The sequence below is a fragment of the Pollachius pollachius genome (assembly GCF_949987615.1).
Source record: "Pollachius pollachius genome assembly, chromosome: 11".
NCBI lineage: Eukaryota > Metazoa > Chordata > Actinopteri > Gadiformes > Gadidae > Pollachius > Pollachius pollachius.
This window is the reverse complement of record NC_136944.1, coordinates 882788-904091: the sequence shown is the minus strand read 5'-3', so window position 1 is coordinate 904091 and position 21304 is coordinate 882788. Positions and strand designations below refer to the sequence as shown.

The 21304-nt window shown below is 47.8% G+C and overlaps 1 protein-coding gene across 4 annotated transcripts; it reads left to right on the top strand.

Annotated features, from left to right (window-relative positions):
- Positions 1–5232: 5232 nt before the first annotated feature.
- LOC307082434 (NACHT, LRR and PYD domains-containing protein 3-like) lies at positions 5233–18944 on the top strand. Of its 4 annotated transcripts, XM_079746004.1 has the most exons (15): positions 5233–5279; positions 5499–5578; positions 6172–6460; positions 8250–8346; positions 8483–8599; positions 8768–8834; positions 8986–9214; positions 11193–13020; positions 13395–13568; positions 14317–14490; positions 15729–15902; positions 16375–16548; positions 17474–17647; positions 17816–17862; positions 18314–18944. In XM_079746004.1, exons 4-15 carry the CDS (start codon positions 8264–8266, stop codon positions 18913–18915), a joined length of 3843 nt encoding a protein of 1280 aa, XP_079602130.1. In that variant the 5' UTR covers positions 5233–5279; positions 5499–5578; positions 6172–6460; positions 8250–8263; the 3' UTR covers positions 18916–18944. The 4 variants fall into 4 exon arrangements, with proteins under 4 accessions (XP_079602130.1, XP_079602129.1, XP_079602131.1 ...); XM_079746003.1 differs by lacking the exons at positions 5233–5279; positions 5499–5578; positions 6172–6460 and having other exon boundaries at positions 6486–8346; XM_079746005.1 differs by lacking the exons at positions 5233–5279; positions 5499–5578; positions 6172–6460; positions 14317–14490 and having other exon boundaries at positions 6486–8346.
- Positions 18945–21304: the final 2360 nt, after the last annotated feature.

The following is a 21304-nucleotide window of genomic DNA, read 5'->3' as shown; positions in this document are numbered from 1 at the left end:
CCCTTCTTCCTTTAGGTGGTAGGTGCAACCTGTACACCACCTCAACCAGCCTCTCCAGAACTCGACAGGGGCCCACCCAAGGACTGTCCTGTTTAGGGCATCTCCCCTTCTTCCTTTGGGGATTGAACACCCAATCTAGCTCTCCCGCATGGAAATGCAGGCCTTTGCTTTTTATGTCGTAATTCCTTTTCTGCCTCACCCCTGCCCTCTGCTGTTGCTCCTGGGCAAATAGGTGGGCCGACTCCAGGCGATCTTGGAGTCTCCTGGCATACTCAGGGCCAGGGGAACAGTCTGGGGCATCCGGTGGACGACCGAATGCCAACTCCGCCGGGGTACGAAGCTCCCTTCCCAGCATGAGAAGGGAAGGCGTGCATGATGTAGACTCCTGCACGGCGGTGCGGCAAGCCATGAGAACCAGGGGAAGGTGGTTATCCCAGTCTCTCTGGTGCTGGGAGGTGAGGATGGCCAGCTGTTGGCCCATGGTGCGGTGGAAGCGATCCACCAGTCCATCACTCTGCGGCCTCTGGGGAGTGGTGCGGGTCTTATGGATGCCCAGGCGCTCACACATAGCGGAGAACACCCGGGACTCAAAATTTCTCCCCTGGTCGCTATGCAATGTCTCTGGCACCCCAAAACGGCTGAACATGCCTTCCAACAGGGCGTCGGCCACGGTCTCAACTTCCTGATCGGGAATGGCATAGGCTTCGGGCCACTTGGAGAAGTAGTCGATGGCAGTGAGAACGAAGCGGTTGCCACGGTCCGAGCGGGGCAGCGGCCCCACCACATCCACCGCCACCCTCTCCATAGGCGCACCAGAAACTGCTGAAGGGGAGCATGTGAGCGCCCGGTGGGGCCCTTCCGTGCAGTGCAGGAGTCACACCGACGGCAAAAGTCCTCGACATCCCTCCGGGACCGGCCCCAGTAAAAACCCTGGCGTAGGCGTCGGAGTGTCTTAGCAACCCCAAAGTGCCCCGACCCTGCGGCTCCATGCATGGCCTCGAGCACAGCCCCCTGTAGGCCCTTGGGAACCACAACCTGCCACCTCTCTTCACCCGTGGCCGGCTCCTTCCAGGCCTGCTGCAGCACTCCCCGGCAGAGGCGCAGAGCCCCGAACTTGGTCCACAGTCCCTTGACATCTCTGGAGAGGGCGGCCACCTCCTCCCACGGTGGTTTTCGCTGCACCTCCACCCACTGTAACACCGGCTGAAGGTCGGTATCCTGCTCCTGCTGCTTTCTCCAATCGCCTCCATCTATGGTCTCCAACCCTCGGCAGATGACCTCCAACTGCTGCACCGTGGCGCATCCCTCCTCCTCTACCCGCAGCTCTCTCTCGCGGGCCTCCTTCCTCTCGCAGCAGCGACACCCCTCGGCAGCGCAGGGCCGCCGAGAGAGTGCGTCGGCGTTGGTGTGTCGGGCTCCAGCCCGGTGTTCCACTCGGAAGATGCAGGCCTGGAGTTCCTCCAACCACCTGGCCACCTGCCCTTCCGGCTCTTTGAAGGTCATGAGCCACTGGAGAGCAGAGTGGTCAGTCCTCACTGTAAAAGGCAGGCCGCAGAGGTAGTACCTGAAGTGACGGATGGAGAGCACTACGGCCAAGAGCTCTCTGCGGGTAACGCAGTAACGCCGCTCCGCCTTGTTAAAGGCCTGGCTAAAGTACGCCACCACTCGCTCTCCATCGGGCCCCACTTGGGAGAGCACCCCTCCCACCCCGACGCCACTAGCATCGGTGTCCAGCATGAACGGCAGCGAGGGGTCAGCTGGGGCCAGCACGGGGGACTCGCTCAGGGCATGCTGAAGGCTGGTGAACACCCCCTGGCACTGCTCAGTCCACAGGAAAACACTGTCCTTTTATAGCAGACTGTAAAGAGGAGCAGCCAAGCATGAAAAACCCCGCCCAAACTTCCGGTAATAGGAAGCCAGGCCCAGGAAGCTCTTGAGCTGCCTCTGATTAGCTGGGGTGGGCCAGTCTGCAACCGCCTGCACTTTCGCTTCCATTGTGCGGATGCCCTCCCCCCCACTGTGTGCCCCAAGAACTGTACCTCTCTGCGCATGAAGTGACACTTATCTGGATGCAGCTTCAGGCCCGCTGCACGGATCCGTTTCAGCACCCGGCGCAGGGACTCGAGGGCAGAGTCAAAGGCACTGCCATGCGCCAAGATATCGTCCAGGTATACCAGACACTTTTGGCGGGGGATGCCTGACAAAACCCGGTCCATCAGGCGGGCGAAGGTGGCTGGAGCGTTACACAGTCCAAAACTAAGGACTTGGAACTGCCACAAACCCCGGCCTGTGCAGAACGCTGTCTTGGGTCTTGCTTCTGGGGAGAGGGGCACCTGGTAGTACCCACTGCGGAGGTCCAAGGCAGAGAACCAGGACGATCCCGAGACTAAGTCAAGGGACTCGTCGATGCGCGGCAGCGGGTACGAATCTTTTTTGGTCGCCCCATTCACCGGCCTGTAGTCCGGGCAGAGCCGCCAGGTGCCGTTCTTTTTTGGGACCATGACGACAGCGGACGCCCAAGGACTGTCACAAGGCTCAATTACGCCTGCCTGCAGCATGCCCTCCACCGCTTGGTCACACGCCTCCTGACGTGCCAAAGGGAGACGACGCGGCCGACACTTGATAGGCCTGGCCTCCCCAGTGTCGATCTCGTGAAGCACCAAGGGAGTCCGGCCCACGTCATCCTCCCCCATAGCAAAACTGTCCTGGAACTCCAGCAGCAACTGCCCCAACCACTCCTGCTGCTGGTCGTCCAGCCCCTCACGGTTCTTTAACCATATCTCCCTCACGGTCGGCGGCGACGCCCCCCCCTTCAGTCGTCGTGACTGGGCCTGGGCTGCTTGGGGCACATAAGTCCTGGGAAAGGTTACGGACGCCACGGGCAGGGGATCGCTGACTTCGGGCTCTACTGCACACACTGCCGGCGAGATGGACCCCACGGGCGGCCCCGAACCTGAGCCAGTGGGCAACAAAGCGATCACAGGCCCCCCTCGGAAGCTCACCGTGCCCCCGTCCAGATCGCGTCGGCAACCTGTGGCCTTCAAAAAGTCACAGCCCAGAATACATGGGTCCTGCACCACTGCTACCCACACTGGGTGACGTACGTCCTTTCCCCCCACAGTCAATGTAAGTAGCCCCGTACCTTTCATCGGGGCCAGCCCCCCTGTGGCCGTGCGCAGCTGCACGTCAGTGGGCTCCAACCGAATCCACTCCGGGCACACGTCTGGTCTGAGCACCGTCACTGATGAACCTGTATCCACCAGGGCCGAACACGGCACCCCCTCCACGGCCACAGGAACATAGCATGAATCCCCGTCACCGAGTCGACCCACCACCATCGCCGTCCTTGAAGCTTCGATGACGTCTGCTTCTGGGGGAAGTGGGTCTTGGCTCCCCCGCCTGTGCTGACGTGGCCCCTCCGTTTCTGGAACAGCTGGGGCGGGGGGAGCGGGGGAAGAACTGTTTAAGGTCCGCACATCCCCCCCTGTGCGGGCTCTGTGGCGTTTCCCGGACCCGCGCGTGTGTGGCAATCTCTGACCAAATGTCCGGGTTGGCCACACCCCCAACAGGCTCTTTGGTCGGGACGCTGTCGAATGCGTGACGGCTGCAGTGATACGGCCCTTATCAGTTCCGTAATTTCTGTCGCCCACGCCGGCTTTTCCTCCGCCACCGGGCCCGGGCTGCTCCCCCTGCCGGATAACTCCCTCTCGGGCCCCCCTCAGTGACCGCGCCCCACACGATTTCCCTCTCCACGGCCATCTCCAAAGCCGACTGAAGAGTAATTGGGTGCTGTAATTGCACTTGAACCCGCAGCTCCAGAGGAAGGAGAAAAAATGTTTTCAAAAAGGGGCTAAAATGTTCATGTGCTGGTCTAGTTTGTCTGCAAATAACTCTGCCTCAAGCAACCGGATTGGTCAAAACGTATGAAGTGAAAGAATTCAAAGCCCAATTCACCAGATCTGAGGTCAGCTGCCGTCAGATTTTAGATCATGAATGTATTGAGCGAACGATGTCAGAGCTAAATATGAACCACCTGGAACTTGGTGCGTTTCCTGGAGCTCAGAGGACGGCAGGACGCGTGTTTACCTGGTTGATAAGGCCCTGAACCCAGAACCTAAACCCAGACATCCTAAACACAGACCCTGAACCCAGAACCCAGGGGCGTCACTATGCTGTTTTATTCGCGGCTAAAGCCCCAGATCTTATTTAATTAGCCCTGAATATAGTTTTTGGGTAAAATAAATTAAATAAAAGTAAAAATATTCACAAATATTTATAAGTAGCCTAGTCTAGATAGTCCTTCTGGCAAGAGAATAAACAGTTTAAAAACATAACCTGTTCGCCACCTCAAGTGAATTAACCTCTCCTATCCCCAGTCAGATCTGTGTGTGTGTGTGTGTGTAGGTGTGTGTGTATGTGTGTGTGAGCTTGGCTGACAATCCCTTTCTCCTCCATGTCGCGGTTCATGGACTTCAGAGAGTCAAGGCCAAAGTTCCTTTCCCCCAATTCTTCTCAACCATGGCCGAGATATCCCCCACTACGAGTCGTTACTTGTTGTGGAGACGTCAGACGCAGTCTTTATGATTCACAATATCATCCAAGGTGCACATAGCTTTTGGCCTTGATATTAGATATAATATTATATGAATACCCATGTATAATATTATTATATTATATTATATAGATATAGCGCTCCAGGAGTCCGCAAACGGCAACAATCTCTTCTCCTCTATGCTGTGGTTCAGTCTGACAGCTCATTGGTCAATGGGCAGCAGCTCATTTACATTAAAGCTACAGACACCAGAAACAGTGCATTCTGAAGGGACTGAAACAGAGGGGAATACTAGTAGGAGAATTCTTTTTTCCTAAAAGCTATTTCAGGCAAACAGCTTCAAAAACATGTTTTCTGGAAGTCAAATACTTTGTTTACTTTTGGGAAAACACCATACTATGTCTTGTTTAACATCAAGAAAACAGAGATATAATCTTTCTGCAGATTAAATAATATAATGTATGAATCCTTATTCAGTTCCCCACCCAGCTAGAGTGTAGAACCAAGATGGCTGCTGGCCCAGGACTGATCTGACTGGTTTGGAAACTGCCTGGGTGACCTGATTGGCTGCCTGGGTCACATGGTGTGCTGAGTGTTGGCTGTGGAAAGCCCCAGTAGCTGCAGCCTGGGTTCCCCCCAGAGACCAGGAGCACCACAACACCAACTGTACAAACTGCCACAACACCGGCCTCCATCTTGTCTCCTGACGTCAAAAGAGTGTACTAAAGTGAGATCATCATCGTGTTGTGTACTAAAGTGAGATCATCATTGTGTTGTGTACTAAAGTGAGATCACCGTTGTGTTGTATTGTGTACTAAAGTGAGGTCATCGTTGTATTGTGTACTAAAGTGAGATCATCGTTGTGTTGTATTGTGTACTAAAGTGAGATCATCGTTGTGTTGTATTGTGTACTAAAGTGAGGTTATCATTGTGTTGTGTTCCCTAGGTGGAGCAGGGTGAAGAGACAACACCGTCACCAGCGTCATGACACCTAAACTGCCAATACATAAAATGGCGTCCAGTGAAGTAAGTCCTGTAATGGTGTCGGGAGATTCCAGAGGTACGAGAGCCTCAACGCCCACGGTGGCGTCCGTGTGTGTGTCTGTGTGTGTGTACGCAGAGTAATCTGTCCACTCTGAGTATTCTGTACTGTGGACAGAGCTCAGAGCTGTCCATGTTTCATTAAGCTGATTATTATTTAACACTGAGTGAGGTCATGGATCAGCCGACTATTCAAGGTTAGTCTGGGAGGAGTTTGAACTGGGAGGGGAACTGGTCCATCAGGAAGAAGACTAAGATACTGTAGTCCACTATTAACCGTGATAGATCATAAATATGAATAACTTTGAATCCTATCATTAGGTTGATCATTTTTAAGATTCCTGCTCTATAAAATGCAGCTATGGAGTCAGCTGTCAGGTTGAAGTTAAGAATTAATTTTTCTTCTTGTGCCTTCTTGCGGCCTTGGGTAACTTTAAAGGTACTTGGGACAGAATGAACGGTTGTTATATTTGCAGTCCGGTATTATGATTACATTATTCAGACAGGAATCTTGGTTAGTGAAGACATTTAAACGTCATCTTGTACTGGTTCTTGTTCTCTGTTTGCCCGCATCACAGATCTGGTTGTGATGTCATACCACACGAGGAAGTCCATATATGGTCCTGCCCTCCTTGAGAATGAGAGGATCTATGAATCTGCGTCGAGGAAAGACCACCCTGCCTCTTGTCCAAAGTTAACAGAGACAACAGCCCCCTGTGAGCGGAAAAACGCAGCTCATATAAAAGCAGAGTCTGGGAGGAGTATGAACTGGGAGGGGAACTGGTCTAACTGGTTGGACATCATTTCCTTGATATGAGTCAGACGGTTTGTTGTGGCTCACTTCATCACAGCAGGAAGACGACTAAGGTACTCTAGTCCACTCTGATTCATGATAGATCGTAAATATGAATAACTTTTAGTCTTATCAATAGGTTGATGGTTAGTTTCCTGTAAAACCACATGGTTAAAAATGTTAGTCAATGTATGGATGCATTGCTATTTGTCAAAATTGCTATTGAATAATTTTGAAGATTCCTGCTCTGTAGAATGCTGCGTGTTAGACTGTGGGCTTTGGCGATCGAAGCCAGAACCTTTCAGCCTTGAGTCAAGCGTCAGGTGGAGGTTAATAATGACTGTTTCGTCAGATTCAGAATTGGTTCTAAGTCACAAGTCCTGTGGTTACTTTAAAGGTACTGAGGATAGAATGGACAGTTGTTATATTTTTAGTGCGGTATTATTATTACATTATTTCAACAGGAAGACGGCCATCTTGGTTAGTGAAAGTGTTTAAAGGTCATCTTGTACTGGGTGTTGTTCTCTGTGGGCCTGCATCATTCTGCAGTAGTGTAGGCCTACTCTATATCTGAGAGCATCACTCGTATGAGAGGGACATGACCTTCAAGGTGAATTAACACTGCCGCGACCACCTCAACACAAAAGTCCCTGGTGACGACTGGTTCGTGTTCTTCAGCTCAGCCAATCACACTGACATCCTCTCACCAGCAGGTGGTGCTGCAGTGCACCTTTTCGAGGGTTTCAAAACGGACCTAGCAAAATGTTCCACTTTACTTCCACTGTTGTTGAATGAATCACAGACTGCAGAAGAGTAGACCGTTTGTGACTTTTTTTCTTTTGTGTGTGTGTGTGTGTGAACTCTGAGTACTGTGTGCACTCTGATTACTCTGTGCACTCTGAGTATTCTGTACTCAGAGTGGACAGAGCTCAGAGCTCTCTGTCCATTCTTCATATTTAAAACAGTGATTACTTTTCATCAATGAATGAGGTCATGGATCAGCCACCTATAAGAGGTTAGTCTGGGAGGAGTATGAACTGGGAGGGGAACTGGTTCAACTGGTTGGTTCACCATTTCCTTGTTATGAGTCGGATGGTGTGGTGTGGCTCACTTTATTACTGTAGGAAGAAGACAAAGATAGTGTAGTCCACTCTTATCTGTGATAGATCATACATACGAATAACTTTGAATCTTATCAGTAGGTTGAACATTTTTAAGATTCCTGCTCTGTAGAATATCACGTGTTAGACTGTGGGCTTTGGGGATCGAACCCAGAACCTTCCAGTCTGGAGCCAAGCGTTTGGTTGAAGTTAATAATTACTTTTTCTTCTTGTGTGTCCTTGGGTGACTTTAAAGGTACTTAGGACAGAAAGTATAGCTGTTATATTTGTAGTGCGGTATTATGATAACATTATTTAGTCAGTAAGAAGGCCATCTTGCTTTGTGAAGGTGTTTAAACGTCTTCTCTTACCGGGTCCTGTTCTCTGTGGGCCTGCCTCACAGTTCTGGTTGTGATGTCATACCACATGAGGAAGTCCATGTATGGTCCTGCCTTCAGAGCGGTTTAACCAGCACAGGGAGCAGTTGGTATGATATCCACACGGTGAACTTGATCTTATCAGACACATTTTGTAGCCTTTTGAGACCTTCTGTGTTGAATGTTGATACGTTATTAAAGAGTATATGAGAAACGTCTGGGATTGAGAAGGTCTATGAATCTGCGTCTATGAATCTGCGTCTGCGTCTTGTCCAAAGATAACAGAGACAACGGCCCCCTGTGAGCGGAATACACAGCTCATATAAAAGAGAGTAAACAAACGCCGAGTGGCAGTAGAAACAGTATGGAGTTGTGTTTGTGTCCAGGTCTCCAGTCTACTATGGATGAGGAGAGAGAGGAGGGGTGTCCTGCCTCTAAGACCACTCTGTCTGGGGAACATGGCCGCCGGAGCAAAGCTAAGAGGTAAGAAGAGGATCTCTCTGTCTGTGACTGTTGTCCATCTCAGAGCTCAGCAGTGATACATCATGACATCATTAGTCTGAGTAAAAGCTGTGTGTGTCTGTGTGTGTGTGTGTGTGTGTGTGTGTTTGTGTTTAAGCCAAGAGAAGCAGCAGAGAGCAGACTCCCCTGGACCCAGCTGTGTGTCCATGAAGAGTGACCACTCTATGGATATACCATTGGACTTTGAAGATGGACGCCGCTCCAGAGAGGAGAGGTAGGGGGTTCAAACAGACGATGAAAACGGACCAGTTGGTTGTTATCAGACTCTACTGATACTGATATCTACAAGTCTGGTGAAATATAATTGTGTGTGTGTGTGTGTGTGTGTGTGTGTGTGTGTGTGTGTGTGTGTGTGTGTGTGTGTATGCGTGATCCCCCACAGGCACCAGGAGAGGTCAAAGGTTACCAGCACTCAGTCTCTACAGCAGCATCAAACAGAGCTGATCAAGGTGTGTAAATGTCCACCAAGACGTTTGACTTCAGCTCTCCATGGACATTAGAAAGCATCTCTTGTCCAGCGGGACATGGATCCCGGACAGATGCTTCTGATGTCTCAGTTAGTTCAGAGTAAAGTTCTCCTTGATGTTTGTTCTGTTCCAGAGGGCTGAGGAGAACGCACACGCTTTTCTAGACAAGGAGCTGAAGAAGCTCTGGAGCGTTCTCTTCTCAGATTACCCACAATGCTCAGAGGGTCAGAGAGTGGAGGAGGAGGAGGTGGATGGTAAGAAGGAGGAGCAGAGGAGGCGCGCCATAGAGGGAGTGGTGGACATCACAAAGCTCTGCCTGATGGAGATGAACCAGGAGGAACTGGCCGACACACTGGGGGGCGGTAAGAGGCTCTTATCTTGAAAACAGAGAAGAAATACACATTTTGATGAGCAGTAGGAGATTATTATTTGTTCTCTTCAGACTAAATTACATAGTGTGAGACTTATACATTTCATACTTCTATGTGGAGACAATCTTTCCTCTTTGAGTTTTTCCTCTTTAAATTTTTCCTTCTTTGTTAAATGGTTTGATCCAGTATGTGGGGTTGTTGTGGGGTATCAGGTTAAATGGTTTGATCCGGATATGTAGGGTAATGGTGGGGGTCTCAGGTTAAAGAATGTTAAACATCATCATTACCAGCACCAAATCCCCCGACCACATCACCCCCATTCTCGTCCAACTACACTGGCTCAGTGTCCAACACCGGATTGACCTTAAAACCCTTCTGCTCACCGACAAAGCCCTCCACAACGTGGCCCCCACTTATCTCCCCGACCTCCTCCAGGAGGACAGGCCCTGCCGCTCCCTTCGTCATCCTCAGCTGGTCTTCACCGTCCGGACCTCCCGCCTCAGCACCGTGGGTGATAGGGCTCTCAGCGCCGTGGGTACTAGGGCTCTCAGCACCGTGGGTACTAGGGCTCTAAGCACCGTGGGTGCTAGGGCTCTCAGCACCGTGGGTGCTAGGGCTCTCAGCACCGTGGGTGCTAGGGCTCTGACCTGAACTGAAAGAGACGCCCTGACAACATTGAAATCCCTCCTCAAAACACATGTGTTCCCACTGGCCTGCTCGCTGTAATGACCCCCTACCGTGGGTTCCCCTCGTATCCCCGTTGTGCTGCTGTTCTTACCCCCTCCTACCTGGGTCTCCTCACTGTTCTTACCCCCTCCTACCTGGGTCTCCTCACTGTTCTTACCCCCTCCTACCTGGGTCTCCTCACTGTTCTTACCCCCTCCTACCTGGGTCTCCTCACTGCTGTTCTTACCCCCTCCTACCTGGGTCTCCTCACTGCTGTTCTTACCCCCTCCTACCTGGGTCTCCTCACTGTTCTTACCCCCTCCTACCTGGGTCTCCTCACTGTTCTTACCCCCTCCTACCTGGGTCTCCTCACTGTTCTTATCCCCTCCTACCTGGGTCTCCTCACTGCTGTTCTTACCCCCTCCTACCTGGGTCTCCTCACTGTTCTTACCCCCTCCTACCTGGGTCTCCTCACTGCTGTTCTTACCCCCTCCTACCTGGGTCTCCTCACTGTTCTTACCCCCTCCTACCTGGGTCTCCTCACTGTTCTTACCCCCTCCTACCTGGGTCTCCTCACTGTTCTTACCCCCTCCTACTTGGGTCTTATGTCTTGTTTTGATCATGCTGTTGGCGATGCAGCTCCTGCTGTTCTTGACCCTAGATTGTTTTATGAATTGTAAGGGGACCTTGGGTGTCATGAAAGGTGCCTTGAAATAAAATGTTATTAAATGTAATTATTATTATTATTATTAATAATATTAAACATAAACTGCAGATCAACAGCAGAATAACTCTGTGGAAGAGATGCAACACTATCTTGTGTATATCAGCATGTCATTTTACACCAATTCACTATCATTATTATTATCATTAGACCAATCATATTGCTGTGGAAAAGACAAAGTCCTGAACATTTTGAATATGTAACATGCAGTCTTTGTCACGACCAGCTTCTCCGACCACAAGTTATGAAGCCACATTAACGTTAAACATTATACTGGTGACCAACAGCAGAACAACTCAGTGGAAGTGATGAAACCCTGTCTTGTTGTATCAGCATAGCAAATCACTGTACACTGATTCACTATCATTATTACTATCATTAGAACAATCATATTGCTGCGGAAATAATAGTCCTTACCATTTTGAATCTGTTACATGCAGTCCTTCACAACCAGCTTTTCCGACCACCAAGTAATGAAGCCACTAAATATCATGAAGTTGGTAATTTAACAGGAAATATTGACCTGGTTCCACTGATCACCATCCACTAACTGATGTCATCTGTTGTTTTCTCATTTAGGATCTGATGCTGTAGATTGCAAGCATAAAATCAAGTCTCATTTGAAGAAGAAGTTCAGGTGTGTGTTTGAGGGAATCGCTAAAGCAGGAAAGCGAACAGATCTGAACGACTTCTACACAGAGATCTTCATCACAGAGAGAGGCAGTGGAGAGGTCAACAAGGAACATGAGGTCAGACTTATTGAAACAGCTTCCAGGAAACCAGCCAAGGAAGAAACACCAATCAGATGTGAAGACATCTTTAAAGCCTTACCTGGAAACGATCAACCAATCAGGACAATAATGACAACTGGAGTGGCCGGCATTGGTAAAACCGTCTTAACACACAAGTTCATTCTGGACTGGGCTGAAGGGAAAACCAACCAGGACATACACTTCACATTTCTCCTCACTTTCAGAGAGCTGAATTTACTGAAAGGGAAAGAGTTTAGCTTGGTGGAACTTCTTCATCACCTCTTAAGTGAGACCAAAGAAGCAGGAATCTGCAGATTCGACCGGTTCCAAGTTGTCTTCATCTTGGATGGTCTGGATGAGTGTCGACTTCCTCTGGACTTCCAGAACAACCCGATATGGAATGATGTCACAAAGTCCACCTCGGTGGACGTGCTGCTGACAAACCTCATCAGGGGCGACCTGCTTCCCTCTGCTCGCATTTGGATAACCACACGCCCTGCGGCAGCCAATCAGATCCCTGCTGAGTGTGTTGACATGGTGACAGAGGTGAGGGGGTTCTCCGACCAACAGAAGGAGGAGTACTTCAGGAAGAGATTCCGAGAGGAGACGCTGGCCACCACAATCATCTCCCACGTCAAGAAATCAAGAAGCCTCCACATCATGTGTCACATCCCAGTCTTCTGTTGGATCACTGCTTCAGTTCTGGAAGACATCTTCAAAAAATCCCAGATCGAAGAGACGCCCAAGACCGTGACTCAGATGTACAGCCACTTCCTGAGGGTTCAGTCCATACAGGGGGACAGGAAGTACCATGGGAGGGCTGAAACAGATCCACACTGGAGTTCAGAGAGCAGGGAGATCATTTTTTCTCTTGGAAAACTTGCTTTTAACCAGCTGGAGAAAGGGAACCTGATCTTCTACGAGGCAGATATGGCAGAGTGTGACATCAATATCAGAGCAGCCTCAGTGTACTCAGGAGTGTTCACCCAGATCTTTAAAGAGGAGTGTGGGCTGTACCAGGACAAGGTGTTCTGCTTTGTCCATCTGAGCATCCAGGAGTTTCTGGCTGCCCTTTATGTCTTTCTGTCCTTCATCGATACTGGTGTCAATCTGCTCTCAGAAGAACCACCAACCTCCAGGAAAGATAAACTCCTCTTCTACCAGAGTGCTGTGGACAAGGCCTTACAGAGAGAGAACGGACACCTGGACTTGTTCCTCCGCTTCCTCCTGGGCCTCTCTCTGGAGACCAATCAGATTGTCCTACGCGGTCTGCTGGGACAGAAAAAAAGATCAGTGACCACTCAGATTAAAACGGGTCTGTTGCGACTGACAGGAAGCAGCTCAAAGACCAATAAGGGAACAGTGTCTTACATCAAGGAGAAGATAAAAGGAGACCTATCTCCAGAGAGAAGCATCAATCTGTTCCACTGTCTGAATGAGCTGAACGACTGTTCTCTAGTGAACGAGATCCAACAGTACCTGACATCAGGAAGTCTCTCCGGAGAATCTCTCTCCCCTGCTCAGTGGTCAGCTCTGGTCTTCATCTTACTGACATCAGAAGAGGAGCTGGACGTGTTTGACCTGAAAAAATACTCTGCTTCAGAAGATGGTCTTCTCAGGCTGCTGCCAGTGGTCAAAGCCTCCAAAATATCTCTGTAGGTTCACTAATAACATCTATTACAATACACACTACACAATATAAATACAACTGGAATATAAGGTTAAAATAATATGAAAAAGATTTCTGTAGGTTCATTACAACATGTATTACTATTCTGCTCATAACAGAATAAACATACTAGTTATAATAATATACAAAACATCTCTGTAGGTGTCCTATTAACGTGTAATGTATTATAGTATACATAAGAGAATATTCAGAAAAATAGAATGTAGGAGTATTCATTTATACATCTAATTATTTAGTTTTTTTTGTTAAACTAATAACATTCCTTCATTATTGAATAACTTAAAGATGTATGTTATTTTAATCACAGTTCCTGACATGTTCTCTTTATTTTGGGTAAAGGCTGAAGGGCTGTCATCTGTCAGAGAGATGCTGTGAAGCTCTGGCCTTAGTTCTCAGCTCCAACTCCTCTAGTCTGAGAGAGCTGGACCTGAGTACCAATCGGCTGAAGGATTCAGGAGTGAAGCTGCTCTCTGCTGGACTGGGGAGTCCACACTGTACACTGGAAACTCTCAGGTCCGTTTAACCCAATGGTCAAACAGTTACACCACAACGTGCAATATCAGAAGACATTTAACAGATTTACCTCCATAAAAGTGCACACATAAAGTGAAGCAGCAAGCAACTGACATCCCTAAGCGCACAAATGCTTTCTTAGTTCTTGTGCTCGCAAAGTGTTTTCCTGATCGCTATGATATTTATTCTCCTCTAATCACAATATGCATAATATTGGAATAAAACTTCTAATTATACGCAAAACAATGCTTTAGATGAACTAATAACATGTATTACAATACATTACATAATACTGCAACAAAAACTAATATTAATAGAAAAAACGATTTCCAAACACAGCAAAACAATTTTAAATGGACTGCATTAATATAGCTCTTTTCTAACCTTTGGCCACCCAAAGCGCTTTACAATATTGCCTCACATTCACGCACACATTCACACACCGACCGCGGAGTCAGCCATGCAAGGCGACAGCCAGCTCGTCGGTAGCAGTTAGGGTCAGGTGCCTTGCTCAAGCACACCTCAACACTCAGCTAGGAGGAGCGGGGATTGAACCAGCAACCTCCAGGTTACCAGCCAACCCGCTATTCCCTCCTGAGCTACTGCCGCCTCTTCACAACAAATTTCATATAGTTATACATTTTACACCCAATATTGAATAACCACAATTTCTTCAATATGTAATAAGTTTACGATGTAAGTTATTTTAATCACAGTTCCTAACCTGTTCTCTTTGTTTTGTGTGAAGGCTGAAGGGCTGTGATCTGTCAGAGAGATGCTGTGAAACTCTGGCCTCAGTTCTCAGCTCCAACTCCTCTAGTCTGAGAGAGCTGGACCTGAGTACCAATGATCTGCAGGATTCAGGAGTGAAGCTGCTCTCTGCTGGACTGGGGAGTCCACACTGTACACTGGAAACCCTCAGGTCAGTTTTACCCAATGGTTAAACAGATACACCACAAGGTGCAATATCAGAAGACATTTAACAGATTTACATCCATAAAAGTGTGCACGTAAAGTGAAGCAGCACGAAACTGACATCCCCAAGCGCACAAATGCTGTCTAAAGGTACAACACTGAAAGGTACGGCCACACTGAACGCTTCATGCTCGTTAAAGGCGTAGAAAATCAGCATTTTTGCATTGGGAACCATTGGTTTTTGGGGCGTAGATGCGTTACACGCGCTAAAAGTAGCGCTTTAGGCGTGTTAGATGCGTTTTACGGACCTAAATAACGCGCCCAGCGCACCTACGTGTCCAACGCACCTATGTGCGGAGTTCAAAAAATTGAACTTTTTACGCTCCTACGCGTGACGCTTAGCCGCGATAGCCAATCAGCGTTGAGCTTGACCCGACGTCACTGGCAGAGTGACGGAGGACAGGCGCTCCGCAGCTGATATGGAGCGCCTGTAGTTGGTGTCCTGACGGGAGATCCTGGCACCAACCCGGGCTAGCAGGTCATCGAACATGGCCCCAGTCAACCCAAAATACCGCTGGAACCGGCCGTCATCCAGGCGGAGTTCCTGGAGGAGGTGGTGAAACTCACCCAGCTGTGAGCGCCTACGGAGGATGTCATGCACCCAAACACGACGGCGTTTGGGTTTCCTACTCTCCTCGAACTCCCACAACAAATACAGCACAGCGATGGTGGTGATCTCAGCCATGTTTGTGGAGCAAAAGAAAAGTAGCGGGGTAAAATAAGTTTTGGGCGGGATCATCTAGCTCCGTAGGCGTGTTGAACCATTTTTGTGACACACAATGATGAAGCGGCAGGTTAGGCCTAATCAAACTCGCGTAACGCGTTCAGTGTGGCCGTACCTTTAGTTCTCGTGCTCGCAAGGTGTTTTCCTGATCGCTATGATGTTTATTCTCATCCCAACACACTATACATAATATAGGAATAAAACTTCTAATTACATACAAAATATCGCTTTAGGTTAACTGATAACATGTATTACAATACAATGCATAATATACATAATATTGTAACTAAAAGTAATATTAATATACAAAACGACTTTTTAAACACTGCAAAACAACTATCTTATTGTTATGCATTTTTCACCCAAGTTGAATAACCACAATTTCTTCATTATGTAATAAGTTGAAGATGTATTTTATTTTAATCACAGTTCCTAACCTGTTCTCTTTATTTTGTGTGAAGGCTGAAGGGCTGTGATCTGTCAGAGAGATGCTGTGAAGCTCTGGCCTCAGTTCTCAGCTCAAACTCCTCTAGTCTGAGAGAGCTGGACCTGAGTACCAATGATCTGCAGGATTCAGGAGTGAAGCTGCTCTCTGCTGGACTGGGGAGTCCACACTGTACACTGGAAACTCTCAGGTCCGTTTTACCCAATTGTCAAACAGTTACACCACAAGGTTCAATATCAGAAGAAATTTAACAGATTTACAACCATAAAATTGCACACATAATGTGAAGCAGCACGAAACTGACAACGCCAAGCGCACAAATGCTGTCTTAGTTCTTGTGCTAGCAAAGTCTTTTCCTGAACGCTGTGATGTTTATTCACCTCACAACGCAATATACAAAATATTGGAATAAAACTTCTAATTATATACAAAACATTGCTTTAGATTAACTGATAACATTAGAATACATAATATACATAATACTGCAACAAAAAGTAATTTTAATATACAAACGACTTTTCAAATGCTGCAAAACAACTATCTTATTGTTATACATTTTACACCCAATTTGAATAACCACAATTTCTTCATTATGTAATAAGTTGAAGATGTAAGTTATTTTAATCACAGTTCCTAACCTGTTCTCTTTATTTTGTGTGAAGGCTGAAGGGCTGTGATCTGTCAGAGAGATGCTGTGAAGCTCTGGCCTCAGTTCTCAGCTCCAACACCTCTCGTCTGAGAGAGCTGGACCTGAGTACCAATGATCTGCAGGATTCAGGAGTGAAGCTGCTCTCTGCTGGACTGGGGAGTCCACACTGTACACTGGAAACTCTCAGGTCAGTTTTCAGCCTCTTCAAACTGGGTCTTGGGGTTGTTTAATATGTAAGGGATGGTCCACGACTAGTTGGACCGTTATCGAAAAGAACACACAAGACGGTATGCATGTTATATGTTATGTAGCTCTGGCCAGCTGATGTGAGGGTTAGGGGTTGACCTGTTAACTACTAGTATGTTATGTTTGTTATATGTTACGTAGCTCTGGCCAGCTGATGTGAGGGTTAGGGGTTGACCTGTTAACTACTAGTGTGTTATGTATGTTATATGTTATGTAGCTCTGGCCAGCTGATGTGAGGGTTAGGGGTTGACCTGTTAACTACTAGTATGTTATGTATGTTATATGTTATGTAACTCTGGTCAGCAGATGTGAGCTGAGGAGTTGTCATTAGTGTAGACATGGGGATGAGGCTTTAGCTGTGCTGTGATCTGAATATAATGTACACCTCACCATAGAACATCACTGGCCGTGGTAAAGTGAATCATATTGAACATTAAAGATGGACTTTATTAACTTCACATTAGTTTGGTGTAGTGCTGCTCATGTCCGATGCCTTTCTGTTGCTCTTTTGCCTGCTGACAAAACTCTCCCTGGTTCTACACAATGTTAGAACCTGTGAAGAAACGGTCTCAGCGTACCAAACACAGCGGACTTCTCCTGACTCTAACCAAACAATATCTCATTGAGTTGTAGCTATTGAGAAAGGAGCATTTGTGTATGATCCTGTTTCACATCCAAGTGAAGGAAGTTCTGATGTCTGTGATGATGTCATCTCCCAACTTCCTCTTTCTGTCTCCTTGTCCTCCAAATGGAATGAATACACTTTATAAATGTGGTTACTTTAGTATGAACTGCTCTCAACCAGAATAAATATAATAAAGTGTGTGTGTATGTGTGTGTGTGTGTGTGTGTGTGTGTGTGTGTAGCTTGTCTGGCTGCCTGGTCACACAGGAAGGCTGTTCTTCTCTGGCCTCAGCTCTGAGCTCCAACCCCTCCCATCTGAGAGAGCTGGACCTGAGCTACAATCACCCAGGAGACTCTGGAGCTGCGCTGCTCTCTGCTGGACTGGAGGATCCACGCTGGAGACTGGACACTCTCAGGTATGGAGAGGACAGCTCACCACAAAGTCTCCTACGAGGATTCAAGCCGCTGCTAGATGAAGTGGTTTGAAGAGGCAGCTGTCACTCACGTTGTGTACAACGTGATGAGACGGCCGATGATGAAGGTGAATGTTTCAACATGCTGCTCTCACTTTGTTTCCCCCCCAGTGTGGAGCACGGTGGAGTGTGGAGGCTGAAACCAGCTCTAAAGAAGTGTAAGTGTCTGTTTGATTCATCACATCACACACTCACTACTGAGATGGAAAGTCCATCCACACAGCAGGAAGTGAGATCAGATCCTACTGAGAATGAGGATGATGGCTGACATCATGTATCTTCCATATATTAATACTGTCCAATCATCATGAAGATAACATCTGGGCTCGGGGGAGGGGGGGGGGAGATGGGGCTGAGGGTCCACACACACACACACACACACACACACACACACACACACACACACACACGCAAAGGGTGCTGAGGGGGAGGGTCTGGGCTCGGGGGCGGGGGGGGGGGGGGGTGAAGGCGGAGTCTGAAGCAATAGCGTTACTATAACATCACATGACCCCCCCCCCCCTCACATGTCATGTTCAGGAGAACAGTACCAGTGATGATGATGAGGATGAAGAGCGGTTCAGCAGCTCATCATGTCTGGTTCTCCCTCAGATGCCTGTGAACTCACACTGGACCCCAACACGGCATACAGAGACCTCTCTCTGTCTGAGGACAACAGGAAGGTGACGGGGGTTGGAGAGGACCAGTCGTATCCGGATCACCCAGAGAGATTTGACTCCTGGCCCCAGGTGTTGGGTAGAGAGGCTCTGACTGGCCGCTGTTACTGGGAGGTAGAGAGGGAAGGACCTGTTGTTATAGGAGTGACATACAGAGGAATCCCAAGGAGAGGAGGGGATGGTGACAGCAGGCTTGGAGGGAACAACAAGTCCTGGGGTCTTTATTGTTCTGATGATCGTTACTCTGCCTGGTACAACGGTAGAGTAACAGTCCTCCCTCCCCCCCCCGCTGGCTCCACCAGAGTAGGAGTGTATCTGGACCGGCCTGCTGGCTCTCTGTCCTTCTACAGAGTGTCCCCAGGTGGAGGAGGGTCCTCAGACACACTGACACACCTCCACACCTTCTGGTCCTCCTTCACCCAGGAGGACCTCCTCCCTGGGGTCTGGGTATGGGGGGGGGGGGGGGTCCTCAGCGTCTCTCTGTCGGTTGTAGACACACGCACACACACACACACGCACACGAAGGGTGCTGGGTAGGGTCCTCGGGGGTCGGCGGGGCCTCAGTGTCTCTGAGTGGGAGTTGGGGGGGGCTAAGGGGGAGGGGGGCTGAGGGTGAGACACCCAATTACCAATTGGTCTCGCTCACTTCTCTCCTGTTCAAACTCAACTGGCAGAACCCTTGAGTCATGTGTGAGAGCATAGAAGAGGCCTCAGGTGAGCTCTGCTGTGTTGGAGATGAGCTGCTCTGGCCTGATCAGGATGGAGGTGGGATGCAGACTGATTTACATGTGTGGGATGGCTCAGCGGGTTGGGTGGCTCTATGTTTTCTCAGATAGTCCAAATGGCTCTGCCGTTTGTCCTTTCCGTTATTATGCTCTATGTGGTCATCGAGTTATCTCCCTGTGTGTTTCACCGGATGACCGACCCCCCAACCCACCCCCCCGGGGACTGCCCCGATCTTGTTGCCCCCCCTCAGGGTAGCTGTGTTAGAGAGCCCACCCCGTCCCAAGGTCTGGTGCCCCAAACTCCCCAACGTTTCTAAGGCTAAGCCTTCCTCTGGGCCCTTTAATGTTGTTAGACTAACAGAACCACTTTTCTGCTGGGGACAGAGAGAGCTGTCAGAGAAAGGTGGAGCTTCACCGCCCAGCAGAGGGAGGTGTCTGGACAGTCCATTTCCTTTATTTTACAATTTAAAATCTGTTTTGGTTTAATCATGAGTAACCTAATGAGTTTTTTATTTTTTAATTAGCCTACACCTGGTTTACTTGTGGTTGATGAGTATACTTTTTTATGTTTGCTATTGCCTTTTATGCTTCATTTTGTTGATTTAGATAATTGTTAATTTCTTACCAGTAGATCCACTGAATTGTCATTTTAAAGGGTGATCTTTAAACTACGTTTAATATGATGGAGAGGGAGGAATGTAGAATGTTGGTGTATTTTAATGCCTCTCTGTGTTCACATCTCTTAGTCTAGGACCAGGCCAGTGCCTCTCCTACTGTACGAGGTGTTATTTCCAACATTCCATTCCATCATTTGTGATGTCCCAACAAGGACGAACCAACCCGGTCGTCTGGGACATAGCCAGGGCCGCCATATACCTTATCAAGGGAGACACTGTTATTTTGTTATTCACGCTTTCTTTCCTATAATACTGGCCTCAAACCTTTGGTTCGGTGAGAAGAGGGATCGACAGCCAAGGAGCACGTCTGGAGACTGTTCCTCTCCTCCTACACTGAGACTATCCCACCTTAATCTGTACCTGTGCTGTATTACATCCTCCAATAAACCTGCTATTCAACCCTCTGACCCAACCTGGCAAGTTGATTTGATTCCACTTCAAGAATTACTACTACGAGGGAGAAATACACAACGCAGTCTTTACAAACAGTTTAGAAATGAGCAGAAATCGAACACATATAGATCTGTTTCACCTTCACCTCATTTATAATCTTTCTATTTTTTTTGGCCTAAGGGAAGCTTTTTTTGCAGTCAGTTCAGCTGAACATTTAACTGTATTACAGTAACAAATAAGTTACAGTTTTGAACTTGTGCACTGATTTAATCATTAAATCCCCTGAAAAAACATTCTCTTACTGTAGTGTTTTTCATTTTACTTATCAGTGCAATTACTGTACTGTGAGTTTTGCCAAAATTGGTAACATTGGTGTATTTTCAGAACTCCAACAATGTTGCAGTATCAACTCTAGGTGTACAGCATGACTCTGTGGGATTGTGAGTTTAGCCCATTGAAGCTCATTGGATAGACAAATATGCATTGTATCCTATCGAGATACAATTGTGTCAATGCAATATTGATGTGATATATTCACAGTATTGTATTAAAATATGGCAAGAATATTTATACTGTATGTACCACATAATTGCAACTTTAAAAAAGACGTTTTTTCTAAACAATTGTATACATTTGAATATGTAACATGGCCTCATAAGTGTTTTAAATGTATCACACAAGTGTTTAATTGATGCTTTCTAATAGATATTCATATGATCATTGTGTTTCTCGTTTTGGTGGAAAAAAATCTGTTTTGAGATGAGAAAACATGGTATTGAGTGCTGTGGTTCATTTTGAAAGAGATTTGTGGAGTTTTGACAAAATGGTAAACTCTTTTCAGATTTGTCCTTAGCGTTTTGAGAAATTGAGCTATATTTTCAGAAAACGTGTCTAAACAATTGAGAAAAACTGTCAGAAAAGCTTCCTGCTTGTTCAGAACACCGCTGATAGACTCCTAGAGCCCTTTTTTAGCAGTTTGAAACGCAAGTGAGAAGCGCAAAACGGAAGTAGCTTTGTGGGCGGGGCTCTGCCTCTGTTGCTGTTATAATGGTGGATACATTAGTCTTGCGCCCGACGCAAATCTAAAAAGGGTTGCCCTGAAGTAGCCTAATTTCCCGTAGGTGTGGTTTG